Raw genomic sequence first — 17,174 nt, 5'->3', positions numbered from 1 at the left:
GCTGAGCAGATGGGGAAATGAAAGGAAGCTCTTTGTTTTAAAGATGGCAAAATCATGAAAAAAAGAAACTGACTCAGATATGTACACAAATATATCAGCAGGCACTCAAGGCCTGACTAAGCGCGTTGGGTTGTGCTGCTGTCAGGCATCTGCCAGGCAGATGTGGCGTAGCTTATATGGATTTGTCCGAACGCAGTGACGCCTCCTTGAGCTACTGAAACTGAAACTGAAATTCCAGCTCCTTCTCCTCCTCCTCCTCCCAAATGATGTATGGTGGGGGGTGAGGAGGTTTGGAGGGGAGGAGAGGGAAGCACAAGTGGCTTTAAGTGTGATTGGGTTGTGTGTGTGTGTGTGTGTGTGCGTGCGTGTGTGTGTGTGTGTGTGTGTGTGAAACTGAAAGTGAAAGTGACACGGTGGTGGTGGTGTTTTGTGCAGTGCCCAGTGCAGGCAGCGCGGCGAGGCGTGTGTACAGTGGTGGTGGTGTTCTGTGCAGTGCCCAGTGCAGGCAGCGCGGCGAGGCGTGTGTACAGTGGTGGTGGTGTTCTGTGCAGTGCCCAGTGCAGGCAGCGCGGCGAGGCGTGTGTACAGTGGTGGTGGTGTTCTGTGCAGTGCCCAGTGCAGGCAGCGCGGCGAGGCGTGTGTGTGTGAGCCATGAGTGAGGACAGGAACAGCCCGGAGAGCAGTCGTCTGCTGGACACCTCAGTGCTGACCACGACTGACCTCAACCACAGGGACCCTCATGGCTGCTCCCTGGTCAGTGCCTGCCTCATGTCTCTCTCTCTGTCTCTGTCTCTGTCTCTCTCAATGTATTTCTGTCTCTCTGCCTTTCTCTCTCTCTCTCTCTGTATCTCTGTTTCTATCTGCTTCTGTCTCTGTCTCTGTCTCTCTCTCTCTCTGTGCCTTTCTCTCTCTCTCTCTGTGTATCTCTGTTTCTATCTGCCTCTGTCTCTGTCTCTGTCTCTCTCTCTCTCTGTGCCTTTCTCTCTCTCTCTCTGTGTATCTCTGTTTCTATCTGCCTCTGTCTCTGTCTCACTCATCCTGTGTTTCTCTCATTTTCTCCCCCACCCAATCCCTCTGTCTCTCTCTCTTCCCCCTCTGTCTCTCTCTTTTTCTTTCTCTCTCTCTGTTTCTGTGTGTGTGTGTCTGTCTGTCTTTATCTCTACCCGCCTGCCACAAGGACTTTTTAAGCTAATGACAAAGTACCAAAGTGCCGCTTATCCCGTGGCAGTTCAGTTTGCTTTGATTGTGTTTTTCCTTTCTGTTCCATTGGATGTGTTTTGCACCATGTTTGTTCTGATTTGTACCTACTATGTCACTAGAGCTTTTACGTTTCAGTGTTCAGTGTTAAGTGTTCACTGTCTTTATCTCTATGTCTGTCTGTGTTTCTCTGTGCATTTCTGTCTGTCTGTCTTTGTCTCTCTGTCTGACTCGCTCTCTCTCTTCCTGTAGTTGTCATTGTCTTCAGTTTAACGTCTTTCCACTTGAAGTGATATTAAGAGAGCTTTCTGTAGTTCTGTCTGTCTGTCTTTAACTCTGCCTCTCTCTGGTTCTCTGCGTTTTTCTATATGTCTATCTTTGTCTCTGTCTCTGCTTCTCTGTCTCTGCTTCTCTGTCTCTCCTCTCTGTGTCTCTCCTCTCTGTGTCTCTCCTCTCTGTGTCTCACCTCTCTGTCTCTCACCTCTCTGTCTCTCTCCTCTCTGTCTCTCCTCTCTGTGTCTCACCTCTCTGTGTCTCTCCTCTCTGTGTCTCACCTCTCTGTCTCTCCTCTCTGTGTCTCTCCTCTCTGTCTCTCCTCTCTCTGTCTCTCCTCTCTGTGTCTCACCTCTGTGTCTCTCCTCTCTGTGTCTCACCTCTCTGTGTCTCTCCTCTCTGTGTCTCTCCTCTCTGTGTCTCTCCTCTCTGTCTCTCCTCTCTGTGTCTCTCCTCTCTGTCTCTCTCCTCTCTGTCTCTCCTCTCTCTGTGTCTCTCCTCTCTGTGTCTCACCTCTCTGTCTCTCCTCTCTGTGTCTCTCCTCTCTGTGTCTCTCCTCTCTGTCTCTCCTCTCTGTCTCTCCTCTCTGTGTCTCTCCTCTGTGTCTCTCCTCTCTGTGTCTCCTCTCTGTGTCTCTCCTCTCTGTGTCTCTCCTCTCTGTGTCTCACCTCTCTGTGTCTCTCCTCTCTGTCTCACCTCTCTGTCTCTCCTCTCTGTCTCTCCTCTCTGTGTCTCTCCTCTCTGTCTCACCTCTCTGTCTCTCCTCTCTGTCTCACCTCTCTGTGTCTCTCCTCTCTGTCTCACCTCTCTGTCTCACCTCTCTGTCTCTCCTCTCTGTCTCACCTCTCTGTCTCTCCTCTCTGTCTCTCCTCTCTGTGTCTCTCCTCTCTGTCTCACCTCTCTGTCTCTCCTCTCTGTCTCACCTCTCTGTGTCTCTCCTCTCTGTCTCACCTCTCTGTCTCACCTCTCTGTCTCTCCTCTCTGTCTCTCCTCTCTGTGTCTCTCCTCTCTGTCTCTCCTCTCTGTGTCTCTCCTCTCTGTCTCTCCTCTCTGTGTCTCTCCTCTCTGTGTCTCTCCTCTCTGTGTCTCTCCTCTCTGTGTCTCTCCTCTCTGTGTCTCACCTCTCTGTGTCTCTCCTCTCTGTCTCTCCTCTCTGTCTCTCCTCTCTGTCTCTCCTCTCTGTGTCTCACCTCTCTGTCTCTCTCCTCTCTGTCTCTCTCCTCTCTGTCTCTCCTCTCTGTGTCTCTCCTCTCTGTGTCTCTCCTCTCTGTGTCTCCTCTCTGTCTCTCCTCTCTGTGTCTCTCCTCTCTGTGTCTCACCTCTCTGTGTCTCTCCTCTCTGTCTCACCTCTCTGTCTCTCCTCTCTGTCTCTCCTCTCTGTGTCTCTCCTCTCTGTCTCTCACCTCTCTGTCTCTCTCCTCTCTGTCTCTCCTCTCTGTCTCTCCTCTCTGTGTCTCTCCTCTCTGTGTCTCTCCTCTCTGTGTCTCACCTCTCTGTGTCTCCTCTCTGTGTCTCTCCTCTCTGTGTCTCTCCTCTCTGTGTCTCACCTCTCTGTGTCTCTCCTCTCTGTCTCACCTCTCTGTCTCTCCTCTCTGTCTCTCCTCTCTGTGTCTCTCCTCTCTGTCTCTCACCTCTCTGTCTCTCTCCTCTCTGTCTCTCCTCTCTGTCTCTCCTCTCTGTGTCTCTCCTCTCTGTGTCTCTCCTCTCTGTGTCTCTCCTCTCTGTCTCTCCTCTCTGTGTCTCTCCTCTCTGTGTCTCTCCTCTCTGTGTCTCTCCTCTCTGTCTCTCTCCTCTGTGTCTCTCCTCTCTGTGTCTCACCTCTCTGTGTCTCACCTCTCTGTGTCTCTCCTCTCTGTCTCACCTCTCTGTCTCACCTCTCTGTCTCTCCTCTCTGTCTCTCCTCTCTGTCTCTCCTCTCTGTGTCTCCTCTCTGTGTCTCTCCTCTCTGTGTCTCCTCTCTGTGTCTCTCCTCTCTGTCTCTCCTCTCTGTGTCTCACCTCTCTGTGTCTCTCCTCTCTGTCTCACCTCTCTGTCTCTCCTCTCTGTCTCTCCTCTCTGTGTCTCTCCTCTCTGTCTCTCCTCTCTGTCTCTCCTCTCTGTGTCTCTCCTCTCTGTGTCTCTCCTCTCTGTGTCTCTCCTCTCTGTCTCTCCTCTCTGTGTCTCTCCTCTCTGTGTCTCTCCTCTCTGTGTCTCTCCTCTCTGTCTCTCTCCTCTCTGTCTCTCCTCTCTGTGTCTCTCCTCTCTGTGTCTCTCCTCTCTGTCTCTCCTCTCTGTGTCTCTCCTCTCTGTCTCTCTCCTCTCTGTGTCTCTCCTCTCTGTGTCTCTCCTCTCTGTGTCTCTCCTCTCTGTGTCTCTCCTCTCTGTGTCTCTCCTCTCTGTGTCTCACCTCTCTGTCTCTCACCTCTCTGTCTCTCTCCTCTCTGTGTCTCTCTATCTGTCCATTCATTATTGTTTCTCTAGTTCTTGGTGTTTTTATGTCTCTTACTGTTTCAGTCTAATTCTTGTTCTGTCTCTTTCTCTCTCTCTGAACAGGAAATAAGAAGCAGATTATAACCTGCAGTTTGCAGTAAATGGTTTGATCACAAGCTGTGGTTCCCCGTGGCATGAAAATCTGATATTTGCGTAACCATTCAGACAGTATGTAATCATCTGACGTCACGACATGACGCCGTCACTAAAGGGGGAATCAGCATTGGAAATGAGGAGCTGTGATGACTGGAAATTGGCAGCCAGTTATCTCACAGCAAACTGCGATCCTCCTCGGCGTGTAGTCACTTCAGGTGTGTAAGTATGTGGGCCCAGACATTTCCAGATGGTCTGTAACCATGCGTAACATCACAACATCACGTGGCCCCCGTCTGTCTGAGCAGGATATACAACGTCACCAAAGCCTGGCCATTGATAAACAGGTTAGCACCAGATTATTCATGACGGGTGTTCATGTGGCAGACATTTCCGGTGACGCACGAGGGGGGCGAAGCAGAATACCAATGGTTTCCAGTCATCTTGGACGGGACTGGCAGTAGGGGTCGTGTCATGTCCGTGTCAAAAGTGGATTGCACGGTGGGTAATAGTGTCTGGGGACGTGAGGATAGGGGCAGCTGACCGCAGCTTTGTTGATTGGATAGAATTTGGTTTGTGGTGGATGGCTTGGTGCTCACTATCTCCAGGTAAGGTGAGGTTGTTCTGCTGTGGGAACATTTGGGTGCATGTTAAAAGAAGACGTCTGTAGGTGAGCGTGATGTTGGGTACGTGTGTAGACGCATGCACAGACACCGATGCATACACTGACTTTTACTCCAAACCAACGCAGACACAGAAGAGCAAGTGTGTGTGTTGTGGTGTGTACATGTTCGTGTTCAGTGTGTGTGTTGTGGTGTGTACATGTGTGTGTTCAGTGTGTGCACGGTGACAGAAGTTTGGGTCCAGTTAAAGCTGTCTTTCCTCTTTTCCAGGCTGACACGGTCAACCTGCAGGTGTTTCAGTGTTGTCAAGTGATCTTTACAATCAGTGGACAAAGCTTTCAGTTCCATTCCATCACCAAGAGTATTGCTTTCATACTCTCGTACAAATTGACTGCAATTGGGGACGGCTTGAAAGAAACGTTTGTGAAACATACCCATAATGCACTGCTTTCTCTTTGCCTGCACTACACAAAGGGAGGGCACTGCTTGATAGAAGTATCATGAATTTCTGTCACAAGACACTGCAGGTGCACCAAGCTACCCTCACAAAGAAGACATCACATTTTCTAAGCGGCGTCAGAAACTCTGTGGTGTTTTTGCGTATATCAGTCATGAAGCATATTGCTTTGCAAGCCCTGTTTGAAGAAAGGGTGGACAGTGAAATACTGGTCCTTTGCCCAGCATTAAGATAGTTTTTATTATTCAAATTTTTGAATGTAATGATCGCTGTTTACCAGTTAAAACAGAGTGGGTAAATGGAATTCCAAGAGAATACAGTGTATGCAAAACATGTGACATGAATACTGCTGGCGAGGAATTCCATTTCTTCATGTAGTGACCCAGTATTTCAGATATTTGTAAAAGATTATCAGCTGATGGATATTTATATCCAGAGTCTGCATTCTCATTTTTATAACTTGTTTTCTGCAGGCAGAAGCGTTCTGTTCAGACTTTGTAAATTAACCAAAGCATCAAATGTTGTGAAAGACACTGTTCATGGTATGCAAGAATGAGTGTGAGCTTGTGTGTGTAAGTGTGGATTTGTGTGCAAGTGCACTTAAATGCAGTAAGCTGTGTGTGTGTGTGAAAACATTGTGTGTGTGTGTGTGTGTGTGTGTGCATGTGTGTATGTTTGCACACACTGCTGTTAGCTCATTCTGTGATGATTCAGCCGACAAAAAAAAAAAAAAAAAAGAAAAGAAAGGGAACCAAAGGTCAGATATAAATGGTACGAAAGATCACTGACCCACCAGCGTGACACCAGTTCCATTTTTGTTTTGTTGATACATCGGGGTCAGCACTCCCGGCTGATTGACTGACAGTATGCTGACTGAAACGTTCTGTCAGTGTCTATATAAGTATCCATTATTATTATCAGTGTCTGTCAAACAGGACAAATCTTTTGTCATGACGCTGACCCCATGACCTCCATCACTGGAAGGCTTTGACCTTTTCCAGAACAATATGATGACAGCCGCACTTTTAGATTAGTCAAAAACAAAACGGTGTGTGTGTGTGTGGGGGGCGGGGGGGGGGGGGGGGGGGGGGAGTAAAGTTGCTTTGCCAAACTGATTTAATTCAGAGCAAAGCAAGCGTGACAACAGTGGGCGTGGCATGCAGTGTGAACATTGTCAGCTATCAGCTCCCGAAAACAGTATGGCTGCCAAAGTATTGGTTAAAATGGTCACATGTAAAATGTCTTAGTTGTCGATTACAAGTGAACATGTCGGTGTTGATGGAGACTAGACATCATTGTCATTTGCCTTGGAAACCAGTTTGGCAGTATTCTGGCAGTTTTGGTTAACCTGTTCACTGCCAGGGAAACTTAACTCCTGCACTAATGCATCTGCCAGGGAAATTTCAGTGAAAATGGGTATGAATTAACACAAATTCTACAAACTATGCTAACATTGTTTTCTTCAGAAAAGGAATTGACAGAGCTTTCTATTGAAGTATTTCCCACCTTGTTCAGGTGAGTGTTTTAATTCAATGATGGAATGACTGTCTTCACTTTTAAAAGTTACTGTCTCTTAAAATGTTCTCTACTACGAGCCTGAAGATGAATTTCTGTACTCTGGTTCAGACGATAAAATGATTGAGTGAGTGATGTACAGATTATGAGTTGGAGCTACACTATTCCAAAATTCCAGAATGTGTGCTGTCATCAGTGATCTTTAATCCCACCCAACAGACAGTAACAGACCGACCGACAGACAGAAAAGAACATTTATGGCACAGGTAGTTGTGCGCGCATGATGACAGCACGTGTGTGTGTGTGTGTGTGCAGGTGGAGAAGAAGAACGGGGATGTCTGTCATGGAGGGGGGAGAGGTGAGCCGGCCGTCTGCCTGGAAATGGAGACACCCACACCCACACCCCACCCTCCGGACTCCAAACCACCACCCACCACCCCCAAAGACGCCGTTGCTGCCGCATGTGCGTCAGCCGCAGAACCCCCGGACTCCGTCCACGTTGTCACGGACAGCGGCGACAACAGACATCACCACGGCGACGGTGGGGAAGACCTGGTGTTTGAAGAGAACTGCTGTACCAGGACTGTGGAGAGAGTGCACAGCGCTGTGCAGGCACACTTCCGGCACCGCAAACGCCTGGTGCACAGGGTGGTGAAGGTGGCCGTGCTGCTGGGCTACCTGGTGTACTTTGCCTTGGCTATGCGGCACCGATTCGGGGATGAGGGTTCCGTCACGCTGCTGGTGCTGACGCTGTTTGGGGCAGGGCTGTGGGGGGGGAGGTGGGTTGTGAGGAGGACGCAGTGCATGCCCCTGAAGAAGTGGGCCAAGCAGCTCAGGGGAACGAGGAAGGCCGGGCACTTGTGTGTGGTGTTGAAATGGTGAGTGGTGTGTGTGTGTGGTGTGGAGATGGTGAGTGGTGTGTGTGTGTGGTGTGGAAATGGTGAGTGGTGTGTGTGTGTGGTGTGGAGATGGTGAGTGGTCTGTGTCTGTGTGTGTGGTGTGGAAATGGTGAGTGGTGTGTGTGTGTGTGTGTGGTGTGGAAATGGTGAGTGGTGTGTGTGTGTGGTGTGGAGATGGTGAGTGGTGTGTGTCTGTGTGTGTGGTGTGGAAATGGTGAGTGGTGTGTGTGTGTGTGGTGTGGAAATGGTGAGTGGTGTGTGTGTGTGTGGTGTGGAAATGGTGAGTGGTGTGTGTGTGTGTGGTGTGGAAATGGTGAGTGGTGTGTGTCTGTGTGGTGTGGAGATGGTGAGTGGTGTGTGTCTGTGTGGTGTGGAAATGGTGAGTGGTCTGTGTCTGTGTGGTGTGGAGATGGTGAGTGGTGTGTGTCTGTGTGGTGTGGAAATGGTGAGTGGTGTGTGTCTGTGTGGTGTGGAAATGGTGAGTGGTGTCTGTGTGTGTGGTGTTGAAATGGTGAGTGGTGTGTGTGTGTGGTGTGGAAATGGTGAGTGGTGTGTGTGTGTGTGTGTGGTGTGGAGATGGTGAGTGGTGTGTGTGTGTGTGTGTGGTGTGGAGATGGTGAGTGGTGTGTGTGTGTGTGTGTGTGGTGTGGAGATGGTGAGTGGTCTGTGTGTGTGGTGTGGAAATGGTGAGTGGTGTGTGTCTGTGTGGTGTGGAAATGGTGTCTGTCTGTCTGTGACTGGTGTGGAAATGGTGAGACGTCTGTGTGGAAATGGTGAGTGGTGTGCGTCTGTCTGGTGTGGAAATGGTAAGTTGTTTGTGTCTGGTGTGGATATGGTAAGTTGTTTGTGTCTGGTGTGGAAATGGTAAGTTGTTTGTGTCTGGTGTGGATATGCTAAGTTGTTTGTGTCTGGTGTGGAAATGGTGAGATTTTTCTGATCTCCGGGGTCAGTGTGCATGCAAACTTGCTAATACCTGAATACCCTTCATGTGTATATATGCATGAAGAAGATCAAATATGCATGTTAAAGATCCCATGATCCATGTCAGTGTTCGTAGGGTTATGGAAACGAGAACAATACCCATCATGCACACCTCTGAAAATGGAGTATGGCTGCCTACATGGGGAATTAAAATGGCCACACACGTGAGAGCCCACTTGTGCATTGGAGTGAAGGTTGGAAAATTACAGTCTTAAAACACAGAGGATGGGATGAAGCCTGTTTGAAGGAGTAACGGTAAGTAATAACCAAAGACGGGATGGAATCTGTAAGTTACTGTTCAGCAATAACGACGATGATCAGGAACTTAGTGATAGGTTGTGTGTGCAGGTGATCAAGGTTAACATTCAGCAATAAACAACAACGATCAGGACCTAAGCGACAAGTTGTGTGTGCAGGTCGTCGCGGATAGGAGCAGTGGTGTTCATAACAGTGTTCCTCATGATCAACGTGTGGACGGAAAACCCGGAAAACCTCAGGTCCTTGCTGGGCATCGTGGCTTTCATTGCCCTGCTCTTCTGCTTCTCTCATAACCCGTCTAAGGTGAGTAAGACACTTTCCGTCTTTTTTCGTGTTTTTGTTTTTTTGCTGCCCACACCATTCATTCCGAGTCCCCCATACACCACCACACCTAGGTTAACCTGTTGCTGCCCACACCATTCATTCCAAGTCCCCCATACACCACCACACCTAGGTTAACCTGTTGCTGCCCACACCATTCATTCCAAGTCCCCCATACACCACCACACCTAGGTTAACCTGTTGCTGCCCACACCATTCATTCCAAGTTCCCCATACACCACCACACCTAGGTTAACCTGTTGCTGCCCACACCATTCATTCCAAGTCCCCCATACACAACCACACCTAGGTTAACCTGTTGCTGCCCACACCATTCATTCCAAGTCCCCCATACACAGCCACACCTAGGTTAACCTGTTGCTGCCCACACCATTCATTCCAAGTTCCCCATACACCACCACACCTAGGTTAACCTGTTGCTGCCCACACCATTCATTCCAAGTCCCCCATACACCACCACACCTAGGTTAACCTGTTGCTGCCCACACCATTCATTCCAAGTCCCCCATACACCACCACACCTAGGTTAACCTGTTGCTGCCCACACCATTCATTCCAAGTCCCCCATACACCACCACACCTAGGTTAACCTGTTGCTGCCCACACCATTCATTCCAAGTCCCCCATACACAGCCACACCTAGGTTAACCTGTTGCTGCCCACACCATTCATTCCAAGTCCCCCATACACAACCACACCTAGCTTAACCTGTTGCTGCCCACACCATTCATTCCAAGTCCCCCATACACCACCACACCTAGGTTAACCTGTTGCTGCCCATACCATTCCATGTCCCCCCTACACCACCACACCTAGGTTAACCTGTTGCTGCCCATACCATTCCATGTCCCCCCTACACCACCACACCTAGGTTAACCTGTTGCTGCCCACACCATTCATTCTGAGCCCCCTATACACAGCCACACCTAGGTTAACCTGTTGCTGCCCACGCCATTCATTCCGAGTCCCCCATACACCACCACACCTAGGTTAACCTGTTGCTGCCCACACCATTCATTCCAAGTCCCCCATACACCACCACACCTAGGTTAACCCGTTGCTGCCCACACCATTCATTCCAAGTCCCCCATACACCACCACACCTAGGTTAATCCGTTGCAGTCCCAGTGTTGGCAGCTCACAAGGAACTATCGATGCTAGGTCGCCAGGAGGCTGCACACCAGACGAGACCCTGCACTGCTGCTGATTTATTTTGGAGGTGTTCAGTTGTGTGGCTGTTCTGATTTAACGTACATTCGGACACCGCCCACTAAGCCCCTCAATGACAACAGTGATGGCTTTGTATCAGTCTTTGCTGTGATGCAGGATGCACTTTATTTTTAGCTCCATCGATGATATGAATTAATTGGGTCCTGTGTTGAAACTCTGTGTGTGTGTGTCGACATGCGTCTGTCCATGAGTGCATGTGTTCTGCATTTTGCTGCAGTAGACTTTGATACTGACTTTTTGTTTTGGGATTTGGGTGGGGGTGGGGGGGGGTGAGACCAAAGAGAGATAACCCCTCGTTGATTCCCTCCCTTGCTGCAGGTGAACTGGCACACGGTGTTCTGGGCGGTGGTCCAGCAGATGACCCTGGGGGTGCTAATCCTGCGCACTTCCTGGGGCCTGATGCTGTTCGACTGGGTGGGCCGAGCGGTCAAGTCCTTCCTCGACTTCGGCCTGGCCGGGGCTCGCTTCCTCTTTGGCGAGGAGAGCTGGAAGGTCCACCGTCTGGCCATCATTGTGAGTTTGTGGTTCGGTTCTCTGTGGTTGGTTTGCGGTGGGGGATGGGGGTAGGGTGATTGTTGTTGTTGTTGTTGTCTTTTTGTCTGTCTTTCACCCCTGAAAGCGGAGTATGGCTGCCTACATGGTGGGTTAAAAACGGTCATACATGGTAAAAGCCCACTCGCGTATATGCGAGTGTACGTGGGAGTTGCAGCCCACGAACGCAGAAGAAGGAGGAGTCCGTCTTTCTTGACGGCGTGTGAATTGGTTTTGGTTTTGTTGTCTTTTTTCTGTCTTTTATTTTTTTTTTTTTTTTAAGGTGGACCACGGCATAGGTTTTTCACCAAAAATCATTAAAAAACGTGTTTTGGGATTATACTTGTATTTGGTCAAACAATGTCTCTTCTTTGCATTTCTGTCAACCATTTTGCTCAATTTGACCGATTTCATTGCAAATAAAATCATTTTCTGACCTGGGTGTGTGTGAAGTTTGAGCGAATGTGACAAAAAACTCGAAGTTTGCATCGATTTGGACAGCCTGGTGCTCGCGATCTGGTTTGGAAACCCCATCTTGTTTGGTATCAGTGTGAAGGTCATTCACCGGTCTGTCTTCTCATTGCAATTTCCTGTGGAAAATTCCACTCACGGAAACACACGAAGAGCAAATCCGAAGGAACCCGAGAGGCATTTTTTAGGGGTTGTGGCTGAGTCGAGGTTTCTGATTGGCTTGTCGGAGTAAAAAAATAGCCCATTGGCCCAATCGGTCATGTGACTTTTTCCAAGATGGCGTCTGTTTTCATCACGGTTTCAATCGACACACCAGTTGCCTAAGATTTTGATCGAAATTTTCTACTAAAAGTCACGGACAATGCCAAGACACGCTGGAAAGAAGTTTAGGACTGTCTTTGCATTCGGCAAAAAGAAGAGAAAGCGAAAGATTACAACACAAGCTGAAAAAAAGTCTGCCGAAACAGCGACCGACTTCGCGGTGCCTTCGACATTGACCGGCGTCAGTGAAAGCACGCCGCTTCTCAGTTCGAAGAGAAAATTGGACATTTTCACCAGAAAACATGTGTGTACGGGTGACAGTGACTCCAGTTCAGACGAAGAACCACCGTCAAAAAAAAAGTGCATCAGTTCCCGAAGTACAACTTCGCTCGGGACAGCCACAGTCCTCACAGAACATCATCGTTGATGTGTCAACATTGGACTGCTTGGTGTCGTCAGTTCATTGTGGAAAATGCATATCAAAGGTTTGTGGAAAATAATATAATAGTCTACAGATATATAATATTTAATAAATATAATATAGTATTCTATTTTATTTCATGAGTTTTTGTTTTGTTTCATAGCAAAAAAAAAAAAAAAAAAAAAAAAGCCATCTGAATACCTTTCTTCTTCTTTTTTTGTGAGCCCATTGAGCCCATTCTTTTCTTTTTTTCATTTTTTTTTTCAAGTTCTTTGATTTTTGTTTTCAGAGGCAGTTTTTATTTTTCTCAAGTATTGAAATACTTTTCCAAGTAATATTTCTGTGGATTTTTACTGAGTCTGACATACTGTCAGTGTGTGTGTATGTGTGTGTGTGTAAAAAAAACTGTCAGTCTGAGTCTCTTTATTCTCTCTCTTTTTCTCTCTCTCTCTCTCTCTCTCTCTCATTCTTTCTCTTGTACCTTCAGTTCTCACACATTTGATTTTTTTTTCAGGTCTCTGTATTTGAAGATGAGACAAAGAGGATGGGGTCAGCATGCAGTCTGGAGGTGAGGTGTGTTTCCTGTGGCGCTGTGATTCCAGGGACACAGACCATGACATCGCTGAAGACGGGGACTGTCTTCACAGGTTTTGACATCAACCGTCGCCTTGTTGTTGCTGCTTCTGCAACTGGGATTGGCTACACCCAGCTATGCCGTTTTTTTGGTATGGTGAATATGCCACGACCCATGCACCAAAAAACATGGCTTCACTACCAAAAAAAATATAGTGAGGGTGCAAGCAGAGCAGCCAGCACACACCTGCAGGATGCAGCTCACCATGTGCGGGAAGCCTATGCAGAGATGGGTCTAGGTCAGCCATCAGATGATGCAGCAAAACAAAAGAGGAAAAAAAATTGAAACTGTGAGACGTCAGGAATGTGAACATCGACGGGCAGATGAGGGAGAAGTATACGCCCCAGGAGCATTTTGAACAATCAAGTAACTGTAAAAAACTCTCTCTCACCACTTAGTGATATTGGCCAAGTGCTATTTTCCTGTGTATTATTTTTTTAGTGTGTAACTATGGGTTGCAGTTTGTGAGTTCTCAACACAATCTTTGAAGGCGTTTTTCTCAAAAGTTGAATTTCTGCTGCAGGTGCGTCAGTGGCCCACGTGTAACAATTGATACAGTGAAAATATTATCATAAAATTAGGCACACTGATGTAAAAATGTGTGCTGAGTGCAATGAACATAGTTAGAACTCTCTACCTTTAGTAGTTTTTTTCATAGCAAGTGACTAAAGCATACAAACGTGAATGCATAATTTTATGCGTTTTTGACAAGACAGAGAACAATGCTTGTGGACAATGGGCATCTGCTTTTGTGATCATTGCACTAAATGATGTCAAAACAAACTGTGGAAATGATGAGAATCATTATGTAATGCATGTGTTCAGTGCTGCAAATGGGCCAAATAACCGTGTGTATTTTTATGATAAAATTATCATATCTTCATATCTGTTTGACTTATAATCTTCAAACTTAGCACAGATGTCTATATTAACATCCTGAGTATGTGTACCAAATTTCATGCAGATATCTTTAGTAGTTCCTGAGAAACAAAAATTAGCTAAAAATGACGCAGTGGTCCACCTTAAAATAATTTTTTATTTATTTTAATTTTTGGTGGTTGTGTACTGTGTTTTGTGTGTGGAAGAGGGTTTGGTTAATTGTTTTGAAATCACTTAAGATCTTCTTGAATTAAAGAAAGAAAAAAGGTATTATACTCATTTCCAGATTCTATACGGGCCCTTGGTTAAGTCTGGATATTGAATTTATGGCAGCAGAGGTTGGAAGAAGTCAGAGTGTGGAGAAATTCCTGTCTCGCTGTGTGTCTCTGTCTGTCTGTATCTCTCTCTCTGTGTGTGTGTCTCTGTCTGAGTCTCTCTCTTTCTTTCTCTCACTCTGTTTGAAATCAGTATCTGCCATGCTCATCCCAGAGGCCATTAGTGCCTTGGTTAAAGCGAGTGTTCTTCCACATCTGGTTTGAGTTGTTTCACAAGGGTGAGGAATGAAAATAACAGGTCTTTTCCCCACGTCGTCTTAGCAGTTCTCAAATGATGCAGTTTCAGTGTCAGTAGCTCAAGGAGGCGTCACTGCGTTCGGACAAATCCATATACGCTACACCACATCTGCCAAGCAGATGCCTGACCAGCAGCATAACCCAACGCGCTTAGTCAGGCCTTGAGAAAAAAAAAAAGGGTGAATAAGTAATAGATAAGCTTACATAAGTAAGTAATAATTATAATATAAAAAAGGTAGTAGTAGTAATAATAATAATAAAATAATAATAATAATAAATAAATAAATAAGACAACAATGATGATAAATAAGCAAATAAATGTAAAACATGAAGACACACATTCACATATACGCCCACACATGCATAACAGATAAAATGTCATTGATGCATCTAGTGGAACAGATCTGAAGTGTTTTTTTTGTTGTTTTTGTTGGTTGTTGTCTCTTTTTTCTTTATTCAAAAACATTTATCTGTTTATTTCTTGTAACGCTGCTTGATGTTAAGAATCAGAGTTTATGTTGTTTGTCTTCGGAGAGTTTGTGGTGTTCAGTTTTTTGGGGTGTTTTTTTTTTGTTTGTGTGTGTTTTTTGTTTTGTTTTTCTGCTGTTTCTTATGTGTGTGCTATAAAAAGTAACACTGGAGGCGAGATACTGAGGCAGAGCTGAAGCAGCAGGTGACCAACTGGACTGGAATGGCCAGAACAGCCCACAACAGTGCGATGGCGAGGGGTCGTCGATGGCCTATGCTCCACCAGGAGCGATAGGCAAAATGAATGAATGAATGAATGATAAAAAGTAACAGAAATGTTTGAAAGAACAGTTCAGTTCAGTTCCTCAAGGAGGCGTCACTGCGTTCGGACAAATCCATATACGCTACACCACATCTGCCAAGCAGATGCCTGACCAGCAGTGTAATCCAACACGTTTAGTCAGGCCTTGAGAAAACAGCACAAACAACAGCAACAGCAACAATGGCATCAGCAACAGCACCATTGACAACAGGGACAACAACAAAACCAACATCAACAACAACAACGTCACTGACACCAGTAACAACAATAACGCCTACAACAACACCAACAACAGCATTACCACCAACAACAATATTACGAACACCAATAACACAACAACATTACTAACACCAACAGCACCACCACTACCAATAACACAACAACATTACTAACACCAACAGCACCACCACCACCAATAACACAACAACATTGCCAACACAACAGCAATAACAACATTACTAACACCAACAGCACCACCACCACTAACAACAACAACATTACCACCAACAGACATTACCAAGACCAAAACCACCACCACTAACATTACCATCAACAGTAACAACATTACCATCACCACCAACAACACCAACATCATTACCAACAACAATAACATTACTACCACCAATACCACCACCACCACCACCACCACCACCATCATCATTACCAACAGCAATAACATTACTACCACCACCACCAATACCAACACCAGCACCAACAACAACATTACCAACAACAATAACATTACCACCACCACCACCAATACCAACAACACTACCAACAACAATAACACCACCAGCACCACCACCATCATCACCACCACCACCACCACCACCACCACCACCATCATCACCACCACCACCATCACTACCGCCGCCACCACCACCATCATCACCACCACCACTGCTGCCACCACCACCACAAACACCAACATCACTACCACCACCATCATCATCACCACCACCTCCACTACCACCACCACCACCAACACCATCATCACTACCATCACCACCACCACCACCACCACCACCACCTCCACTACCATCACCACCATCACCATCACCATCATCATCATCATCATCATCATCACTCACCACCACCACCACCAAGAAGAACTCTGGGTCAGTAAATGACCCCCCCGCCCCCATGTTTGTGGCAGACTGTGTCCATCATGGTGTACTTCAACGCCTTCATCGCCAGTCTCTTCCACCTTGGTGTGGTGCAGGCCGTCATCAGCTCCTTCGGCCGTTTCCTCGGCCACTGTCTGGGCACCGGCCCTATCGAGTCCTTTGCTGCCTCCGCCAACATCTTCATCAGTCTGGTGAGATGTGTGTGGGATGGGTGTGTGTGTGTGGACTCTGTCTCTCTAGAGTCCAGGGATGCCAACTGTTACGATTTCACCGTATTTTGTTACGCTTGATCGCAGTTTCTTCTGACGTTACGCCAACATCAAAGTTGTTCCGATGAGTTCATTTTCGACTTAATAGCATGGTCACATGCTCTCCTGTCGTGACATTACCGGGATGTTCTAGATCTGTTGATGACGAGGCCATGGCAGTCACTTCTAACCTTGGTTTCATGTGATGATGCTCAACTAATCGCATGCATGATTACATTGAAACAGCACTGAGTGGACCAATCAGCTTAACTGTAGCAGTTACACTGCATTGCAGGGGTCTCTATGCCTTGTAGATAAAATGTACTTTTGCTGCTGTGGCTCATAGTCTTGAGTGTTCCTTCCAAATTCAAAACATTTCTACGAAATTTCCTGATTGTTCCTGCAAACACTCTCTGCCTCTGTCAATCTCTTCAGTTTGAGATGTGTGTGGGGGTGCAGGGGGTGAGTGTATGGGTTCTATGGAGTCTTTCGCTGCCACTGTCAACATCTCCATCAGTCTGGTGAGATGTGGGGGACGGGGGGGTGGGGGGGGGGTGGAGTGGGGGGGTGGGGGGGGGGTGGAGTTGGGGGGCGGAGGGGGTGAGTGTGTGGGTTCTATGGCGTCTTTCTCTGCCTCTGTCAACATCTTCATCAGTCTGGTGAGATGTGGGGGACGGGGGGGGGAGGGTGAGTGTGTGGGTTCTATGGAGTCTTTCTCTGCCTCTGTCAACATCTTCATCAGTCTGGTGAGACACCTGTCTGTTGTGTATGTTGGCTGTCAGTGATGTGCTTCATCAGTCTAATATCTTAGATGAACAGACTATTAATGAATACACGAAAAAAAAAAAAAAAAAAAATGATGTGCTACTGTGTCTCTCTCTCTCTCTCTGCTTCTGTCTCCTT

General features: G+C 47.1%; 1 protein-coding gene across 10 annotated transcripts in view; it reads left to right on the top strand.

Annotated features, from left to right (window-relative positions):
• LOC143293917 (putative transporter YutK) overlaps positions 1-17,174 on the top strand; it is a 56,028-nt gene that overhangs the window by 27,445 nt on the left and 11,409 nt on the right. For 3 of the 10 annotated variants that reach the window (XM_076605290.1, XM_076605293.1, XM_076605294.1), the window contains exons 2-6: positions 610-753; positions 6,943-7,505; positions 8,924-9,068; positions 10,656-10,850; positions 16,053-16,214. In XM_076605290.1, the coding sequence (XP_076461405.1) occupies positions 652-753; positions 6,943-7,505; positions 8,924-9,068; positions 10,656-10,850; positions 16,053-16,214 (1,167 nt within the window). In that variant the 5' untranslated portion in view covers positions 610-651. The other 7 variants (XM_076605292.1, XM_076605291.1, XM_076605295.1 and 4 more) reach the window with 6 other exon arrangements.

Source organism: Babylonia areolata, chromosome 19, assembly GCF_041734735.1.
Source record: "Babylonia areolata isolate BAREFJ2019XMU chromosome 19, ASM4173473v1, whole genome shotgun sequence".
NCBI lineage: Eukaryota > Metazoa > Mollusca > Gastropoda > Neogastropoda > Buccinidae > Babylonia > Babylonia areolata.
This window is presented reverse-complemented; position numbering and strand designations above follow the sequence as displayed.